The following is a 19,457-nucleotide window of genomic DNA, read 5'->3' on the forward strand; positions in this document are numbered from 1 at the left end:
GCGGGCCCGGGGCGGGGGGTCCGGAGTGCGGAGGAGGCAAACCCTGGTGCGGGCGGGACGGAGCGCGGGGCCTCGCGGCCCGGCCGCCGTGCCGGGGCGGGGGGTGCGGCGCCCCCTCCCCTGGGGCACGGGCCCTGCCTGCCGGGCGGGGTCAGGGTGCCCTTGTCGCCGCTCACGCCCGCGCCGCCCGCCCGCAGATACGGAGATCGACTGGAAAGCCTACATGGCGGAGGTGGAGGGCGTCGCCAACGGGACCCTGGACTACACGCAGCTCAAGGGCGACACGGGGCCCCTGGTGTGAGTAGGGGCCGCGGGGCGGGGATGGGGCCGCGGGGCCGGGGCAGCCCCCTGGCAGCCTGTCTGTCCCCACAGCTACCCCGCCGGCTTCGTCTACATCTTCCTGGGGCTGTACTACGTGACGGGGCGCGGCGCCGACATCCGCCTGGCGCAGCACCTCTTCGCCGGCCTCTACCTGGCCACGCTGGTGCTCGTCTTCCGCATCTACGGCCGCGCGCGGAAGGTGAGCGGGGCCGCGGGGGCCGCGGGGCGGGGCGGGGCGCTCCCCTCCTCCCGGGCAGGCTGCCGACGGCGCGCGGGCCCCGGCCCAGGTGCCCCCCTACGTGTTCTTCTTCATGTGCTGCGCCTCCTACCGCGTCCACTCCATCTTCCTGCTGCGGCTCTTCAATGACCCCGTCGCCATGGCCATCCTCTTCGTGGCGGTCAACCTCTTCCTGGACGAGCGCTGGTCCTGGGGCTGCTGCTTCTTCAGGTCGGTCCCGGGGCCTCTCTTCCTCGGCCCGGTCGTGGGCATCCCCTGCAGAGCGCGCCCAGCCCAGCACGGGGCAGGGCTTTGGGCCCCCATCCCCATGTCCAGCTCCCTTTCTCTCCTTCTGCTGGGCTGTTCACCCAGGTGCAGGGTCAGCCTGTGAAGGCAGGTACTGACTGTGCCCTTGCCCCCAGCCTGGCTGTGTCAGTGAAGATGAACGTGCTGCTCTTTGCCCCGGGCCTCCTCTTCCTGCTCCTGCGGCGCTTCGGCCTCGTGGGCGCCATCCCCAAGCTGGCCATCTGCGCAGTGCTCCAGGTACGGTGCTGCCAGAGCTGCATGACTCCTGGCAGCGTGAATGCTTCTAGTCGCCCCTGAAGGGCTGAATGGCAGGGGAGAGGGCCCAGGCTGCCCACCCCAGCACCAAATCTGCCCCATTCCAGCTGGGGCCAGCCCAGCAGATCCCCCAGCCTGGGTCAGCTGCTTGTTGCTTCAACAACTGGCTTCTCCCAGCTGCAGACAGACAGGCAGAGCCAGCACTTGGCTGGGCCTGGCAGCAGCAGTAAGGCAGGGATGGCAGAGGGGAAGTCCTCAGCCAGTCCCCCATGTCGCCCTTAGTACATATGCTCATCCTGTACCCTCAAACCCCCAGGCACAAGGCTGTGGAGCCACAGAAAGGGACAGGGGTGGGGAAGAGAGCTGCTTCCGCTGTCCCCACACCACCATCCTGACCATGGCAGTACCTGGGGGCCTGGCATGTCTCATAGGTGGTGCTGGGGCTGCCTTTCCTACTGGAGAACCCAGGTGGGTACCTGAGCCGCTCCTTTGACCTGGGCCGCCAGTTCCTCTTCAAGTGGACGGTGAACTGGCGCTTCCTGCCCGAGGAAGTTTTCCAGCACCGCGCCTTTCATGCAGCGCTGCTCGTGGCCCACCTGACCGCCCTGGCCCTGCTGGCACTGCGCCGGTGGCACAGGTGAGAGCCTGAAGCAGCTGAGCCCCAAGGTGGTGCTTGGCCCCAGCCAACAGGTCTGGGACCCCAGTCTAGCCTGCTGCTGGGTACAAAGGGGCCCAGGCTGCCTGGATACTCCGGCATTGGTGAAAGGAGCCCCACAAGGGGCAGACGTCAGTGCTGGTGCGTTTCCTTGCAGGTCAGAGGAGAGCATCCTGTCCCTGCTGAGGGATCCCGCCGACAGGAAAACATCACTGCAGCCATTAACACCCAATGATATCCAGAGCTGGGGGCAGGGGATGGGAGGTGGATGGTCCTGGGGGCCACAGAGCATCTGGGAACAGGGCCTGGCTGGGCTGGAAGGTGCCATGGGGGCAGACAGGCACTCACAGGCCTCTACTCAGCTCAGCTCCTGCTCGTAGCTTCCTTGACAGCTGTGCACAGATCATCTTTGTGCTGTTCAGCTCCAACTTTGTGGGCGTGTGCTGCAGCCGGTCCTTGCACTATCAGTTCTACGTTTGGTACTTCCACACCCTGCCCTACCTGCTGTGGGGCTCCCCTGCCAAGAAACTGGGGCACCTGCTCCGGTACATGCCCACCTCGCCCTGCCCTGTTCTGCAACGCTCAAGGGGACGGGGGAATCCTTAGGGCCTCTCTACGTGGCTCGGTTCTGTTTACTTTGGCCTCGCTGCTGGGGTAGGTGGGGCTGTGGGTCGGAGTAAGGAGCGACAGGGCTGGGGGCACTGACGGGCCTGTTGCTCCTGCAGGGTTCTGGTCCTAGGCCTGATCGAGCTCTCCTGGAACACGTACCCATCCACGGTGTACAGCTCGGCCTCCCTGCACGCCTGCCACGGAGTCATCCTGCTGCAGCTCTGGTATGGCCCGACCTCCTCGCCTGAACCTTGCGGCCCCCCCAGGAGAGTCGCGGCCTCCCCGAAAAAGACACAGTGAGATGGGGGCACTGGACAATGGGAACTGCTGGCTACTCTGCTTTGCTCTGCTCTGCACCTCCAGGAGCAGTGCTCTGGCTTGGACAACTATCTGCTGACTTGGCTGGCCCCACCGGAGCCAGGACTGCCCCCACAGCTTCTCTAGGGGATGGGGTCCCACCAGGGTACCAGCTCTTAGCTGGGATTCCCCCAATAAAGGTGGCAGAGCCCTGCTGCAGGCTTTCCAGCCCCTCCCTGACAGGGCCTGTAAGGGAGGAGCTCGCCTGCACTCTAGGGTGAGAGCTGCTGTGGTTCGGAGCCAGAACTCCTGGGGTCTATTCCTAGCATAAGGAGGGAGCATAGCTGCAGGAGCACGGGGTCCTCCACTCTGCCAGCCTCTCCCAGCCCTACCCAAGGGTGGGTAGGCAGGCAGTGCGTAGGGTCTAGCCCAGGCTGCCCCCCTTTACCCCTGCTCCTATAGAGCAAAAGGCCCTTTTACTGTCTCTTCCCCCTACCATCCATGCACTGCCAAACCCAAGGCAGAGCTAGAGCCCACATGAACGTGTACCAGGATTGCCCTGATGCCCCTATCCCCCTTGTTGCTCATGGGCTGCCCAGCTGGGCACAGACTCCCCTGGGGTAACAGTCAGAAGGGGGGTGCCCTCCCCCCTCCCCCCCAGCAGTGCAAGGACAGGTGGGAACAGCTGATGGGAGCCAAGCCTCTTTATTGGGCAGGTGAGGGTGCAGCTCGGGCTCAGACACTGCCGGGGCTGTAGCAGAGCATGTTGAGCTGGATGTTCTCGTCCCAGTGGCGCAGCAGCAGGAAGAGGTGGCGCGCCGCCCCCCTCAGGGACCCCATGTCCACGCCCTCTGGGAGCTGCTGCGCCCGCAGCCATGCATCTGCTTTGGCTGCTGCCAGCTCCCACTCCACAAAAAAGCCAGCACAGCGGTGCTCCAGCCAGGCCAGCGCCACAGCTGTGGCCCAGCTGGCGCTCTCCAGGTCACCCTCCTCAGCTTCTGGCCCTGCGCCTTCCTGCAGGCTCAGGCCGGCCTCCGAGGGGGCTGGGGAATGGTCGTAGGCATCTGTCTCAGACCCACGGCCACTGTCTGGCCACACGGCCATGCTCAGTACCTCGGAGCAGGTGCTGTGGGACTGGGGCGAGCCTGGCTCTGGCACCTCCTGGCTGGGCTCCTCTCCCTCAGGGGAGGGCTGGCTGCCTACAGGCTTGGCACCACCCTCAAGGCTGCCCTTGGTGCCCAGGAGCCCCGGAGAGGGACAGGAGGCAGGGCTGAGGCTGGCGCGGTGTGAGGCGTAGGGCGAGGCCCGGCGCAGGCGGTCCAGGGGGATCTGCACTGCCTCGGCGAAGCTCTCTGTCAGCTGGAAGGTGCCCGGAGCCTGCTGCAGCCGCACCTGGGATGACAGGTGAACGGTTGGGAAGGCTGGGGGGCCCTGAGGCAGCCCCTCTGCCAGCTGAGCTGGGGGCTTTGCTCATGGCTGGGGCCTGCTCCTGGGCACCACTGATGGAGGCAGCCACCCTGCGGCCTTGTGACCAGGGCAGCCTGGGATTGGGGCCATGAGCATGCAGCTGCACGCGCCACGTAGGCCTTGGGAGAGTTGCTCCCTTACGGGCCTCTGTGGTGCCTGTGCCAGCTGGTGCTCACTGGCACCACCCAGCGGATGCAGCTTGCGTGTGCCTGGCACTGGGGGGGGTTCAGCTCCTTCAGGGGCTGTTGGACAGGAGCAGCGCAGAAGGGCTGGGGCAGCAGGGGGTCCTCACCAGCGGCAGGTAGTCGTGGGCAGCACGGTCGCGGGGGGGCTCGCCCTCTGGGGTCAGGCACTGTGGCCACACTGCCAAGCCGTGTCCCCTGCGCCGGCTGAGGCTGAACCTGCCAGGGAGGAGGCTGGTTAGCACCTGCTGGCACTAGTGGATGCCCCATCACCCCCAAAGCCAGGGGGAGCCCAGCCCTGAATGGACCAACCCAAGCCCCTTAGCCAAGGGGTCCAGCATGGCCATGCTGCCCCCAGCTCATGAGACCCTACCCAGGTTCCCTCCCCATGATGCAGCCCTGGCAGGACCCACTCCCTCCCAGAGAGGAAGGTGGCTGGGCAGAGCAGGGGGACCGGGTCCCAGCCAGCATCAGGCCTCGGGCACTGGAGCTCACCTGGAACCAACAAAGCTTTCGGCAGACTTCTGGGATCCTACGGAGTTGGCAGAGGGACTGGCCGAGGGACCTGCAATGGTAGGTGAGGAGACTAGGGGACAGCCCCGCTTGCCTGCTTCTGGCCCAGGCGGAGTGGTCCCCCTCCGGTGCCACAGCAGCTCCTTGGCCCAGGCCCCCCTGCTCTCTGGCTGGGGAAGGGCCCTGCAGGATGCACAATAGGGTCGGGGGGCTGGACCCTCTTCCCCACCTTGGTGTTCCCATGCCCTGCCAGGGGATGCCCTCAGGTGTGCCCATGCAAACAGGGCAGCTTTCCCGCAGCCCCCCCACTCCCCTTGCTGCAGAGACCCAGCCACGTCCCAGGCCGAGCTGTCCTCGTGCCTACAGGCTGGAAGCATAGCAGCTAGAGGTTTCCCATTCCCACCAGAGAGCCCAGCAGGAGCCACAGAGCCTGCCAGGCGCAGGGCAGTCTGCCCTCACCCTTGGGTGCCCCCATAGTGTCTGCCCTGCAGGGGCTGAGCCCTGCTGGCCAGAGCCCCCAGCCATTGTGTGGGACTCACCGTTGGGGCAGCTTTGCTTCTCCCAGCCTTGGGTGGGGGAGGAGACGCTGACCGGAGACGCCGGGATCCCATCGCGCTCTGCAGTGGAGCAAAGGGGTGGCCAAGCAGGGCCTGGGCAGCTACTGAGGGTGCTGAGCTCAGCCCCTGCGGTGGCTCTCGAGGGTCCCACTGCCAGAGGTAGGAGCTTGCCCCAGAGTCCTAGCCCCCACAGACAGCCCTGCAGGGGCCCCCACCACCCTGGAGGGCCAACATGCTGGTCCTCAAGTTTGCCCTTGGGCTGTGGGCAGAGCCAGGGTGCACCCTGCTCCCAACACCGGCCCTGGGCTTAGGCTGCTTTGAGGGAGGCCGCGGTGGGGCCTCCGCAGGCACCACGCGCCAGACCTGAATACCAGCCTGGGTCGGTACCTCCAGAGATGGCAGCGTCGTCCAGCTCGTCCGAGTCATGCCTGCGGCCCAGGCCCACCGAGTAACTGCGCTGGCGCCGGCTCCCGGCCTGGGACCCACGCTGGTGGCCAAGTGAGCTCCCTGCAAGGACCCAGCCCCCATCAGCTTCCAGCTGCCCGTGTTTCCCCAGGGCTGGTTTCAGCTGCACTTTTCCTGCCCCCTCTCCTTGGCTTCCTGGCCTCATCCTCTTAAGACCTCTGACAGGTGCACCCATGAGAGGTCATTAACCACCTTGCTCTGAAGTCAGCCCACAGGCAGGACAGATATGTACGGACTAACTCGGGTGCTTAACCTCGGGCCCACAGCTCCGTCATCCAGGAGCGCCCAAACCCCGTGCACTGGGCTGGGTGGAGGTAGTGTGGGGGCTCTGGGCCCTAACCCCAGCACACAGGCAGGGAGGGGGAGATGCTAAGCCCCAACTAGCCCACAGACCAGCTCCATGCCACCTGGCCTGCAGGGCCAAAAGGTTAAGCGGCACCAGACTACCAAAACAAGACTATATGTATAGACAAGCTTTGGTGAACCCCGGTTCCTTTGTCAGATGCTGTGAAAGGACGGTGCAGAGTATAAGCAGGAGAGAGAACTCAGAATACAAAAGACGAGGAGGAGGAGAGGGGGGCACTCCCAGGACAGCAAAGCCAACAAGATGCACCACACTCGTAATGGACACAGACCCAGGAGGCCAAGTCCTGGTCTTTCCCCAGCTCCACGGGCTCCCCGCGATGCTGAAGCCGGGCCCCTGGGGTCCTACCTGCGCGGCGAACCTCAAGGGCTGTGGGCAGGGCCTCCTGTGTGGAGGGGTCCACGGGCACCAGGCAGGTGTAGATGGAGGGCACGTCACAGGCCTTGGAGGACTGCATGGCCTTGAGGCGGAACCGCCGGGCGAAGCCTGCGGATAAGATGTGGGGTGAGGAGGTGCAGGAAGGGCCGGGCTGGGCGAGGGGTGCGGGCCCCCGGGCAGGACTCACTGTGCTCCAGCTCTGCTTCTCGCTGGGCCGTGTTCTCGTGGTCCCGGATGACAGAGCGGGCAGTGAGGCGGTGCAGCAGCTTGTCCCAGCCTTTCCCTGCCTGCTCCTCCTTGCCCGGAGCCTCCTTGGCATGCAGCAAAGACTCCAGGGCGGCACTCGCCTGCCAGGAGACGGGCTTGCCGGCGCTGAGCGCGTGGATCACCACCTGGCAGTGCATGGGCAGCACCGTGGCCTGCTCGCCCTCGGGCGTGCTGAAGAGGTAGGGGGGCTCCACCAGCATGTCCCAGTCCAGGTGCGGCGTCGAGAGCAGGTGATCTGCCGGAGAGCGAGGCGGGGTACTGGGTGAGGGACCCACGCCAGCCAGGTGCCCCCCACCGCCCGCAGCACTCACTGGAGTCGGCTTGGCTCCCCTGCAGCAGCCGCAGCCCTGGCCCCAGCTCGTCCAGCCGCCCCTCCAGGGACCGGTTCCGCTTCCGGGACACCTTCTCCAGGGTGCGGCGCAGGCGGTGGGCGTCCAGCTCGCCGTGTGGGGATGAGAAGCTGCGGCCGGAGAGGGCGGCTCGTGCCAGCGCCTTCTTGCGCCGCAGCAGCTCCTCGGAGCTCAGCGCCATGCTCACCTGGGAGACATGGGGTCAGCGTGGGGCGCAGGGCCCTGTGCTGGGGGGCTTCCAACCCATCAGGGGGCCATGCAAGGCACCAGCTGGATCCTGCCCACACAGCCCAAGGTCTGGGTCCTGCCAAGGGGCAATGTGCTGCCCACCCAGTGCCTTAACTGATGGCAAAGCCACGGCTCCACACACATTTCAACCTGGGCGCAAGGGGCTGAGGGCCATGGGGCTCCACCCGCCTCTGCCTTCCTCAGCCAGGCAACAGAAAACTCAGCCCCGTGATGCTTGGTCCTCGGGCTGCAGAGCGAGTAGGCAGGAGAGCAGCAATAGGAAACCGTATTGCTGGTGGGTAGGTAAGGATGAAACTGTATTTAAAGCTGCCCCTGCCTTAAAGGGCACGAGAGACCATCGCTGGGCCCCTGGTGGTCCAGCCTTAGGACAGGACCCAGCTAAGTCCTGCCTGGGGCGAGGGGGTGCGGGTCTGAGCCTGTACATGGAGGATGCCGAGGATGCTGAAAGAGGGCTCTGTTTTCCCGGGGTACCGGGCGCAGGGATCAGGCCCTGCAGGGAAGCAGGGGCAAGAGGACGACCTCTGTCCCCCGCCGCCCCCGTCACAGGAGGCCTTACCTTAGCTGCAGCTGTCACCTGGGCCTGCGGGAGCGGAGCAGACTTGGTGGAGGATTCACACAGAGACACGCTCTTCTGGCCCTGCTGTGAGGCTGCCTCAGGGGTCCGGGCCAGCGAGCCCCCGTCGGGCGCTATGTCCCGGGAGCCGGTGGACTCGCTGCTGGTGGAGCTGTGGGAGAGCGGGTCCTGGCTCCGGTCGGTGCTGACGGAGCAGTGGGTGAGCACGTACTGCTCCTGGATGTAGGACGCCTCATAAATCCGCTTCCAGATGTCTGCCCCTGACGTGAGGTCCCCACCTGCCGTGGCAAGGCAGCTGCAGTGCTGCTCTTCCCTGCGAGGCACACCCCCACCCCAGGCTTCCCCGCCGGCCGGCTCCCTCCGGGCACAGGGAGAAGCTGCTGCAGCCCCCGAGCCCGAGCACCCCAGCAGGCAGCGCAGGGCCTCCGTATGCACTCACTCTTCTCCGACTCCTCCACGCCCCCGGCCGAGAGCTCCAGGGAGATCTCACAGGAGATCTCCTGCAGCGTGCAGCTGAGGTCCTGGCTCTCCCCAGCCGGGCATAGCGGGGGCCCGTCTGGGCCAGAGGCCTCGTCCGGGGACTGGAACACGGACCCCGCAGAGCCGCGCGACAGGCTGCGACACGCCCGCTCCCGGCCCTGCAGGGGACAGCGTCGGGGGTTACAGCACAGCTCGGGGCCAGGCCTTTGGTGGGCACGGCCCGGTGCTGGGGTCCTGCCCCGCCGCCCCCAGGCAGGGCTCTTACCACTGCCTTCTTGTCCCGGAAGCAGGCGATGTTGTAGAGGGTGCAGTAGCTGATGAGACGGTCCCCAGGGTACAGGGCCGCAATCTCGTTGGGCGACAGCAGTGCCTCCATGGTGTCAGGCACGTACCAGTCGATGGTGATGTCGCTCACAGCCGGCTCGATCGCCTTCTTCAGGGACTTGATCAGCTGAGGAGGGGCCCAGCGCCAGGGCTGTCAGCAGCAGCTCGTCGCATCCCCTGCCGCACACAACCCCCAGGACCCCCACCCGCTCCTGGAGCCAAGAGGATGACGAGTGATGCTGAGCCCCGCAGCCAGGCCCTCTAGAGCGTGCAGCCCAAGCCGTTGCCTCCCGAGGAGCAGGAGGCCACCGGAGAAGCCTGGTCTTGGCAGGAGGGCACATTTTGGGGCAGCACAGGGTGAAAGCTTAAGCTGGACCTCAGGAAACGCTTCCTCGCTGTGCAAGCAGGGAGGCAGTGGAACAGGTGCCCGGGGAAGTTGTGGACTCGCCACCGCTGGAGGTGTTCACGGAGGGGCTGGTCGGGGATGATCTCGGCATAACCAGGCCCGCTCTGCCATGGGCATTTCCCAGGCCTCAAGGGCTTTGCTGGTTGTCCCCCCTGCCCAAGCTCCTGCTCCATGTGGCAGGGTGTTTTTAAGCTTTAAAGGAGGTTAGCTTATGGATTTGTACAGGATGGTTTGCACAGGGCTGATCTTTTAGGCAGGGGTTGGACTGGATGTGACCTCTGGAGCTCCCTTCCAGCCCCACGTCTCTAGGATCCTACGAGTCTTTCCCCAGCACAGTGTCCCGATTGCTCCCGGCCCTCCGACGTCCCATCCTGGAGGTGGGAGATGTGGACAGCTTGCTCCAGAGCCCAGCAGCACTGCTCTGTGGAGGGGAAGACCCTCCAGCCCAAGGGCTACATGAGGAGGAGGTGGGGAGAGCCGGTTTTGTTGCCAGTCCCCCCGCAAGACGCCTTCCCTTGCCTGCGCGCTCCCCTGAGTGGGGCTGTCCCTCGCTACGGTACAGCTGGGCTGGGCAGGCGGCGACACCTCAGCCCTTCGGCCCCCGGTGCCAGTCCCCATGCTGCTTTAGACAGGGCAGTGGTGGTCGATGCCTGCTGGGCGTGGGCACCCTCAGCTGGAGGGCCAATAGAGAGCACGCCCGAGCCCCACGCCTGCGGCAGGGAAGAGGCTCTTACCTTGGGCTGCAGCCTCTCCCCTGGGCTCAGGAACTCAGCCCGACCTCGGCTCACCTTGGCCAGGCTTCTCAGGAGCCTCCGACAGGCCCCAGAGCCCAGGCCAAAGCTGAAACACCTGCAAGGAGCAGCAAGGCTGCTATAGAGCCACCCAGGGGCTGCTCTGAGAGCCCCCAGGCCTGGCTGGAAACAGGCCCTGCCTGAATGACAGGACAAGGTCTCTAGACGGCACCGAGCTCCCTCTCCCAGGGCCGGAGATGCGGGGGGCAGGGAGGCATTCATGAGCGCAGGCGTGGGATAGCTGCGGGCGCCACCTCCCCAGCAGAAAAGTGTTAGCCCTGCCAACGTGTCCCGTGCCCCCGGCCGGCTCTGTACCTGACGGTGCTTGCCTGCCTCCTCGCCAGCTCGATGACCCGCCCCGGGTTGCTGACGTTGGCATCGGTGAAGAGGAAGAGCTGGCGGGGGTAGCCCCGGTGCAGCCGCTGCCCCAGCATCCAGCTCAGGGCTGCCAGGAGGTTGGTGCCGCCCATGTCTGCCCGCAGCTTCTGGATGTGCTCGCAGGCCAGCCGCAGGTTCTCCTGCCGACACGGGGCGGGGGTTACCCGCAGAGCCCTCGAAACCCCTCACTCCTCTCCCCTCCTCACGTGGCCAGCAGCATGAAGGGAGCAGGCAGCAGGACAAGGAGAGGACAGATAAGCAGGACAAGAAGGGGCTGGGCTACAAGCAGACAGCACCGGGCCCTGGGTGCCCGCGGCGGGAGGGAGGGTCACAGGGGCTCCAGGAAGGGTGCCTGGGTCCTGGGATACTGGACAGAGAAAGCCCCGAGCTCCCGGGCACAGCACTCACGTTGCTGCACGGTTTGCTGGCTGGGAAGAGCGGCTTGACGTTGGAGCCGAATCCAGCGATGTTCAACAAGGAGCCTGACGGGAGACTCTTCACCGCCACCAGCAAGCCCTCCTGGGAAGACAAAACCGAGCACGCCAGGCAGGTGAGGACGGTGAGAGAAGAGATCTCGGAGCTGGGTGCTGTCTGCTTGGGAGTGCTTGTGGCAGGAGCAGAGCTGTCCTGCTCGGGTGTCACCTGCTGACACTCCCTGGGTGACCGTGCTCAGGTCTTCCGGGGGTTGCTCTTTGCAGACAGGGCCGAGTAGCAGGGCCTGCGGATGCTGCTTCAGGAGGAGCGGACCAGTGAGCAGCTGGGGACAGGCTCACTGGGGGAAAAGAGGCAGAAGGCGGCACGAAGAAAGAGAGGGGGATTCAACTGGAGAGGCTGAGCCGGGAAGGGGAGGATTAGGAGCCTAAGCTGTCTGCTGTGAAGGATCGGCGGCTGCAGCACCATGGCTGGGATGACAGTCTCAACCTTTGGACCTGGCTGCATCCGGTGAGAGCCTGCAGGGCAGGTCCTGCAGCTGTCCCAAGGCCCTGCCATGCCCCCTGAGTTGGAGGGGCATGACCGGCGGTGCAGCCGGCGGAGCTGCACCAGCTGAGCGTTGCCCAGTGCATCACACCTCCGGAGTCCCAGGGCTCGCGGACCTCCCAGGCAGAGGACCCCCCGCTGCTGCTCTAGGAAGCCCCCATGTTTCCCCAAGGCTCGGGTCTCCCTCCCCATCTCTGCATCCTCTCCCTGCCCTTGCTGCGACCTGTCGCTTCCTCCCTTGGTCTCGGCTCTGAATGGCATTAAGCCGGCTGTCAGCTTCTCTTTCGGGCACTAATGAGGAGCGTAACGAAGATAAATCCGTTAATGTTTATACGGCAGCTTTGGCACGTCGAACACCAGGTGAACGCTGCACTCCCTCAGCCGGGTCCTGACATGGGCTGGGCCAGGGGGTCGCCCAGCTCTCCGGCAGTGCCAGGGAGAGCCGGGCTGAGACGTGCTCAGCACACCCCCAGCACTCAGAGTCCTGCTCTGTCCCCTGCTGTCGGGGGAGCAGGCAGGCTAAATGGCCCCCAGCTGGCCCTGGTTGAGCCAGGACACCAGCGGCCTAACCACCTCCAGCTGCCCCAAGTGCTTAGCAGCAAAGCCCTCGGGCTGCTGCCTCCTTGGTCTTCGTTTCCTGGCTCCTGCCTTTCACTCCTAGTGTCCCAGGCCCTGGGTGCAGCCAGTTTATGCCCAGTTTCCTGGTCCTGGGGTCCTACTTGTTGTCTTCACCCTTGTTCCTGGTCCCAGGTGCAGCCTGGACCCTTGTGCCGCAGACCCCAGTCCTCTGGTGGTCACCGCCAGGCTCGTGGCTTGGCTTGGTGATGCCCACATCCCAGCCCCATACAGATACACCTGTCTGCCCCAGACACTGGCTAGTGACACCCGTCTGGCTCCCTGCCTCCTGTTCCTAGCACCCTTAGCTCATGGCTCTAGCCAGGGTGACTGCTATGTCCCGGACCCTTGCAAACCCTGGCCCCGCAACCCACCTGCGTCTGGTCCCCCTGCTCCGGTCTGGCTCCTTGCCTCTTCCTGACCCCCTGGGCTGTGGCCACCTGTATCCGGACCATGCTTCTGTCACCTGCCCCCTCATCTCAGGGTCCCGGCCTGCAGTCTCCACTAAGACCTACATCCCAGCTTTAATGCCATTCACCAGGCCCCTTCCTTCAGCCTCGCAGGGTTTCCAAGCCACACTGCAGCACTGGCTGCGGAGCCATTAGGACGAACGATGCCAGCAAGACGCCATGAAGCACGACCAAGTGCTTTCCCTCCTGTCATCTCTCCGTGAAACTACCATGCTCCCTTCTTCCATCCATTTCCAGGTCTCTGTCTGGCCCCCAATGCACCTGCTCATACTTCTCTTGCTGATACCCCGCAGAGGGTCTGTCCCATTGCTGTCATAGGGAGAGGCTACATGTACTCTCTGGTCACCCTCTGGCACGTGCATCATGTAGAGCTGCACCGAGGCCTCTCCAGGACTCTCTGCCACTCTCCAGACATTGCTCTGCGCTGTGCTGGGACGAGTGCCAGCCAGACTGGCTGCTCTCACGTGTGCCAGGTATTCCCTCACAGCTTTCAGTGCTGGTTCTAGGTCCGCCTTATTAAATAAAGGGAAAAATCCAGCCAGAAGAGCTGGTCTGAAGAGGGGCCAAGGAGCTGTAGAGCAGCTGTGGAGCTGTTCTGCAGAGGCCGCTTCGGCACAGCGGTGCTGCCCAGGGCACTTATGCAGCCTCGGCCCCATGGGGAGGGGACGAGAAGATCCAGACAAAGGCAGATGCCAGCCCGCACCTCTAACCAGTCCATACCTCCTTCCCCAGTACCCGCCCCTGCTGTGCCCATGGCTTCATTCCCCTACCCCCCCACCTCCTTGGTACCAGCTCACTGGAGTCACCCTGGGTGCCGCAGCCAGGGACCCCAAGAGGAAGGGCCGGATTTAGCCCTGAGGGTCCAACCCTCCTCGCTGGATTTATTTTGCTACTACAAATGTTTCCCTGGGCAGCTCAGGCTGTCAGCCACCCCTGGGTCAGCAGCAGCAGCAGCCCCTCGTCACTCCTCCGGGCTCAGGAGAAGCCCGTCTTGTTCACTCCCTGCCCAGAGCCGTGCTGGCCGACCGTCTCCTCCACGGATCAGTCTATCCAGGAAGGGCCCTGGCACTTCCAGCTGGAACCAGCAAGCCTCACCCTCCAAGATACTTCCCCTCCAGCCCAACAACGGCAAAAGCTGGAGGGAAGGAGGGGGGCATTACACAGCCCTGGCCGGCTCAGGCCCTGATGGACTGCGCAGAGAAACCAACCGGAGGGTCCCTTCTCTCCGCCGCTGAGGAGGCCATAGCTATGGCCAGGCCCCCTCCCCGTAACCTTCCCACGGCAGCGCTCTTAGCTTGAGCTCGCCCTGATCTCGACCGAGCAACCACCGAGACTGATGGAGTCGCCGTGTTATACTCAAGCCTTGTGATGAGCATGAAGCAAATCTGAGAGTGACCGAAATCCCTTCTCTCCACCCTCCCCGTAATGGGACGGTTTCAGACAGCTCCATAACGCTCCTGAGCGCTCAGGGACCACGTGGCCACGGGCTGCTCCTGGCAGCGCTCCAGGTCCGATCCCCCCAGGCAGGGGGACGTTGCCAAGGCCAGAGCTGGGCCCTGCACCTGCCCACCTTGATGCGGTCGATGTTGGGGCCGCTCATGCTGCCGCTGCGGTCGACAAGGAAGAGGATCTCCCGAGTGATGGTCTGGAGGTCGGTGGGGAAGCTGCCCACCTCCGGACAGAAGTTCAGCATCAGCACCGGGTTGTGGAAGATGTCTTTGTGGAACCGCTTCTGAACAAAGGCCACCTACAAGCAGAAGTGAGGGGACCGGTAAGCTCTGCCAGCCCTCCTCCCCTTCCCACAAGCCTTGGGGGGCTCCTCCTTGCCCCAGCCTCCAACCCCGCATGCACCAAGCCCTGCACTGGAATTGCCTACTCCTCTGATGCTCCAGCCTTTCCCTGCCTGTGCCTCAGTCCTTTAGCTGGCCCCTTCCCTGGACTGTCCTGCCAAAGACCCCCAGGGCAGGTCACCTGTCTCTCCCCGTCGCTGTCCCTCTTGGCAACTCGAACGTAGTCCCGGCGGCTCCGGATGTGCGCCTCGTACTCCTGGTACGTCATCGTGCCTTCCTCGATAACGAGGTGGGGGTGATGAGGCTCTGGGAACAAGGACAGACACTCGGAGTGGTCCGTGGCACCCACCCAGCAGCCCTTTGGCTGCTGAATTAAGCATTTAAAGGGGAAAGCAGCTGAGAAGTGAGGTGCTGGAAGGGGAGCCTGGGCCACAAGAGCCCTGCCCTTTGCAAGCATGCCACAGGACAGAAAGGGCCCTCCCGAGGCTGTTCAAAGCCAGGCAAATGGAAAACAATCTGCAATACCAGCCATGTCTTCATGTGGGGGAGCCTCCACCCCAATGCTTCCAGCTGGGAAAGGCACGGCGCCAAGCCCGTGCTGCTCAACCTTCCAGCTCCGGGGCTGGATGAGTGGCACAGAGTTGGTCCACGGGCGAGATCCAGCCATGGAGCAATCCCATGGGCCAGATCCAGCTGTGGAGCAATCCCACATGCCAGATGGGGCCACGGCCGGGCTCCACGTGCTGGAACCAGCTCAGAGCCATCCGGCACATGGAGCCGTATCACGTGGCCTCGAGGACTCCCTAGGGACTGGGTAACACGGCCTCCTGGCCCAGATTCAGCTCAAGGGCTGGAAGTGAAGCTGGCTGAGCTCAGCGGTCGGGAGCTCTCCCAGCCCTGCTCCCTTCTCCGCTGCACCCCCAGGAACTGCAGCTGCCCGGACCTCTCTACAGCCCCCGTTCCCACCCCGCTCCCAGCAGTGCCCCCTGCCAAGGGAAGCCTTGTGCTCCCCAAAGTCAGCATCTCCTGCATTTCCCTTGCCTCGATCCCTGCGCTCGAGCTCTGGGCTTCTGAACCGTGGGTGGCAGCGCTCCTCTTACCGCAGGGGTACAGAATAATCTCCAGATTCCGGTCGCAACAGTGACCCTCCGCCAAGGTCACACAGATGGTGGAGGCCGAGCTGGCGTAGGGGTTGGCATCGGCCCGGAGGGCGTGCGACGGGCTCTCCAAACCTGCAGAACGAACGAGTGGTGGGAGTCATGGACACTGCAGGTACCAAGGGGGGCGGGGAGAGAGGGGGAAGTCTTCCAGCCCGGCCTCTGGATCAGCACTGTGGTTGTACTCCTGCCACGCTGAGCGCCTGGACACATGGCATGTCTACACTGTTGTAAGCAGCCTTCACGGTAACCTACTTCACTCTGGAGTAGAAGCACCCCAGGAAAATCCGGGGTAAGCTCAACTGGTAGAGGTCCGGCATTATCCTGGGGGCATCTCTAAGCAAACCAGCTATTGCCTGCTGTCTTGCCTCCTAGCCATGAGGTGTTGCAACAGCCTCCTGCTGCCTTCAGCTACCCCAGAGGAGCTGCTCCTGGATCTGCTTTGGGTCCCAATGTCATTTCCACTGAAGTCCAAGGCAGATGGTGGGAACGTGTCGTGTCACGTGGCTGGGCCCTTGGGCCCTGCCGGAGGAGTCGCGGCTCCCCCCTGTTGTGCCAATCCATTGTCTGACCTGCAACCTTCAGGTCCTCTGCTCTCCACCTCCAGGAGCCGGGCAGGAGCACGCGGCATGACAGTAAAATGCACAATAATGGCATTAAAAGAACACTGTGGTCTCTGCAATTGAGGATGGAGATGTTTGGAAGCACCGGTGGATGTACATGTTGCTACTCCCCGCCCGCCCCCAGTCCCCAAGTATCCTGCTGCAGGGTTTTGTCCCATGACAACGTGCGATGTCTTCCCCAGGGGATGCCTTCCTTGTTCAGTGAAGTCACTGCTTGCTCCAGGGGCTAGTCCTAGGCTTGATTTATCATCATTCATCACACACCATTTAAACCCTGCACCAAATCCAGAAGGTATCAGTGACCTCCCAGGTAGTCAGCTAATCACTCATCTGCTCTCACCAGCAAAGTGCTCCACAGTCTTTCATTATTTAATCTTCACAGCACCCCTGTGAGCGGAGGTGAGGCAAACTGAAGCATGGAGAGGAGGGCAGCCAAACCTGTCGGATATAGCTACTATTTTACGTGTTTGTGCCATAGGTTTCTCTGCAGCCCTTCCCAAAAAAGCCTTGGGGTGTCTGACAATAAAAGAACAGCGTTCATAAATAGAGAATAAGACATGAAAACGAGATGGTACAGCAAGACAAGCCGCCTCCAAGCCCCCAAATTCCCAGGCTGCTCACCCCCACTCCTGCTTCCCTGGCTCTGACCACGGGCCCCCACGCCTCCAGCCTCCCTTCTCAACCCGCACTCACTATCTCCAAGGAGAATACAGTACCTCCACCTTTTCCCCATCCCCTATTTTCCCTCCCACCCCTGTGACGACTCTGAAATTCATGCTAAGCTGGGGCCTACACTCAACGGTTAAAATACAAATACCGATGCTGATTGCCTAGGGCACGAGGCAAGTTTGCAGCTAGTACTTCTGAGAAAAAATAATGAGGTATCACTTCCAGCTCATCTTACTATATTTGTGATGGTTTTAAGCAGGCTCCCCTAGTTGTCTGGGTTGTAGCCATGTGAAACGTTCATCCTTGATTAATTAGTATGGTGAATATTTCTTTTGCAATTCACTCATGTTATGTGCAGGAGGAGTCATTCTCCGTAGGGGACAGATGGCTCCTCCTGATTTACTTCTGTTTTGTCTGGGGGTTCTCTTGATTTTCCAAGGGCGCTCTTCAAAACCTTGCATTTTCCCTGGTCGTTAATCAGTTCCTTAATACGTTACAAACTTCGTAGTAATTCATTCAAGTTGGAACTTTCTGCTAACCAGTAATGAGCAGTTTGATTAACAGGATGTTCCTGTCAGCTCTTGCTGGGGACTCGCTCTTGATTTACACAACTACAAGTATGCTTTGAAGATGCCGAGCTAAAGGGGACCAGAAGAGGAATGACCCAGCTAACGGGGCACATGCTTCAAGAATGAAAGATCTCTCTGGCAAGAACTGCTGCCGCGCCCCAGCCCTCTCGAGCAGCTGGAAGAAAAAGGCCAGCTCTCTTGTCGCCTGTTTGATTCATAGATGTAAGGTCGGAAGGGACCTGAGCAGATCATCAAGTCTGACCCCCTGCCACGGCAGGAAAGAGTACTGGGCTTATATGACCCCCACTAAGTTAAGCTCATATGACCCCAGCTAGGTACTTATCAAGCCTCCTTTTAAAGACCCCTAGGGTTTGTTGAGAAATTATCATGTTATAGAGAAATACTGGACTTTGCTTTGGTTTGGGCTCTTTTACTCGTGAGTACTTGTAGTAAATACAGGTACTCCTTGCTTGTCCCAGTTAATGTTGTTTCGTTATTACGTCGCTGATCCATTAGAGAACATGCTTGTTTAAAGTCGCCCAATGTTCAGTGATAATGTGGCTTGGCCGCTGCTTCCTAGTAGGTAACTACTGGGACATAATTGGAGTCTCTTAACATCGTTTCGCTTCAAGTCTCGTTTTCCAAGAATGTAACTACAGCGTTAAGCGAGGAATAGCTGTAAAACCTTTCTGTCATTTATCAAATGAGGTGTCATGTCAATCCTTTAAGACTAGTCCGAGATCCCATTTCATTACTTCACCCCCTGCCAGGAGGTCTCCCCACACCTCGCTGCCCTTCCCCAGGCCATACCTCCCCCCACTCTCACAGAGGGGCTCTCCCAGCACCTGCTCTTCCTCCCCCCTTCCTTCCAAGGAAACGCATCATTCAATTAAAACTAATTAGAAAAAGCAATACAGACCCTGCACCCCCTTCCCCATCTCTGTCTCTACCAAAAGGCAATGGCAAAGGGCACCCATGAGCAATCTCAGCTGCACAACCTGAGGGCCTGATTCTCTGGAGGACGTAAGGGTTTTTATAATGCTTTAACTGCTCCAAGAGCAGCTCCTGTGCCGTGAAGCTGTGGGCACTCAGCAATGCTGCTCATCTTCCAGGTGTTTCACACCGGGCAGCCAGGGAACAACTGGATTTGAGTGACTTATCTGGAAGCCCACAGGAATATGAAGCCGAGGTAGAACCCAACCCTCCAGGCTTCCCAACCTGGGAGCCCATCCATCCTCCTCCGGCAGTCTCCCGCTCAGTTCATTTTTATGCCTTCCTACTCCCATAACACACGTGGCAGGGACCGATGCACCCCAGCCTCATGCAACAGCCCTGAGGCATCCCCCAAGTGCAACCCCACTGGGTGCTGTGGAAAACACTAGCACTGGTACAGTAAAAGTCTGCACCATAATGCACGGCACCGCTGGGGGTGGAAGGAAGGCTGCAAACTGAGCACGGGCAACACCGCACTTCCCCCCCACCTGCTCCTGGCTGGTCCAAGAGGAACTCAGCCCACAGCAGGCTCCCGGCATGGTCGAAGTCTGGCAAAGCTGGAAGCAGCAGCTTCTAATGGACAGCGTTAAGCAACTGTAAGTGCAGGGGGTACTACCGCTCGCTCTGCCTGCGCAAGCGGGTCCATGCCCAGGGAGGGAGAGAGATGGAGCATGCTCCTCTGCCCCAACCTCCAGCCCCTGCCCAACCCCAAGCTGCCCTGCAGGACTGCCCCGTGCCAAACGATGGCTCCGGGTCCGCATGTCTGCAGTAGCTGCCACGTGAGCTCGAGGGGGCACGTGGGGCCTGGGTTTGGCTAAGGCACACCCTGAGAAGCAAGCGCTGCTAGGCAAAGGGGTGTCATCAGCCAGGTGGGAGAGACCTTTTCCCTCTCCTTTCAGCGGCGTGCAAGTGTGCTCACTGGCACGTACACACACTCCTGCTGGCACAAGTGCTTGCACTGATGTGTGCGGCTGCCTGAGCACGCCTGGCTCCATGCCCTTGCAAACACTTGCATTCAGGTGCCTGTTCCGTGTGCGCGCCAAAGCAAACAGATGCGCACCCCCTTGTGCTCACATCTGTGCACACAGACCTCCCCACCCATACAGCCGCACGCGTGGGGGCTCACGCTCACGTGGGGCCCCAGCTTGCTGAGAGGGAGGGGTAAGGTACTAGGCTTCATGGAAGGAG

General features: G+C 62.2%; 2 protein-coding genes across 3 annotated transcripts in view; one reads left to right on the plus strand and one right to left on the minus strand.

Moving 5' to 3' along the window:
• The window catches only part of ALG3 (ALG3, alpha-1,3- mannosyltransferase), a 5,231-nt gene extending 2,272 nt beyond the window's left edge, over positions 1–2,959 (plus strand). The window contains exons 2-9 of the mRNA XM_019532523.1: positions 156–297; positions 373–520; positions 609–769; positions 961–1,081; positions 1,531–1,736; positions 1,912–1,988; positions 2,155–2,299; positions 2,480–2,959. Of these exons, the coding sequence (XP_019388068.1) occupies positions 156–297; positions 373–520; positions 609–769; positions 961–1,081; positions 1,531–1,736; positions 1,912–1,988; positions 2,155–2,299; positions 2,480–2,663 (1,184 nt within the window). The 3' untranslated portion in view covers positions 2,664–2,959. The remainder of the gene's footprint in view (positions 1–155; positions 298–372; positions 521–608; positions 770–960; positions 1,082–1,530; positions 1,737–1,911; positions 1,989–2,154; positions 2,300–2,479) is intronic.
• A 347-nt stretch (positions 2,960–3,306) lies between these two features.
• VWA5B2 (von Willebrand factor A domain containing 5B2) overlaps positions 3,307–19,457 on the minus strand; it is a 31,666-nt gene continuing 15,515 nt past the window's right edge. For both annotated transcript variants that reach the window (XM_019532824.1, XM_019532823.1), the window contains exons 6-22: positions 15,359–15,490; positions 14,440–14,564; positions 14,039–14,215; positions 10,814–10,924; positions 10,343–10,545; positions 9,971–10,085; positions 8,772–8,957; positions 8,466–8,664; positions 8,009–8,304; positions 7,165–7,390; positions 6,774–7,088; positions 6,557–6,694; positions 5,767–5,886; positions 5,362–5,439; positions 4,805–4,874; positions 4,420–4,528; positions 3,307–4,052 (exon numbers count right to left, since the gene is read on the minus strand). In XM_019532824.1, the coding sequence (XP_019388369.1) occupies positions 3,396–4,052; positions 4,420–4,528; positions 4,805–4,874; positions 5,362–5,439; positions 5,767–5,886; positions 6,557–6,694; positions 6,774–7,088; positions 7,165–7,390; positions 8,009–8,304; positions 8,466–8,664; positions 8,772–8,957; positions 9,971–10,085; positions 10,343–10,545; positions 10,814–10,924; positions 14,039–14,215; positions 14,440–14,564; positions 15,359–15,490 (3,257 nt within the window). In that variant the 3' untranslated portion in view covers positions 3,307–3,395. The remainder of the gene's footprint in view (positions 4,053–4,419; positions 4,529–4,804; positions 4,875–5,361; positions 5,440–5,766; positions 5,887–6,556; positions 6,695–6,773; positions 7,089–7,164; positions 7,391–8,008; positions 8,305–8,465; positions 8,665–8,771; positions 8,958–9,970; positions 10,086–10,342; positions 10,546–10,813; positions 10,925–14,038; positions 14,216–14,439; positions 14,565–15,358; positions 15,491–19,457) is intronic.

Source organism: Crocodylus porosus, unplaced genomic scaffold (genome assembly GCF_001723895.1).
Source record: "Crocodylus porosus isolate Cpor-Errol unplaced genomic scaffold, CroPor_comp1, whole genome shotgun sequence".
NCBI classification, from domain to species: Eukaryota; Metazoa; Chordata; order Crocodylia; family Crocodylidae; genus Crocodylus; species Crocodylus porosus.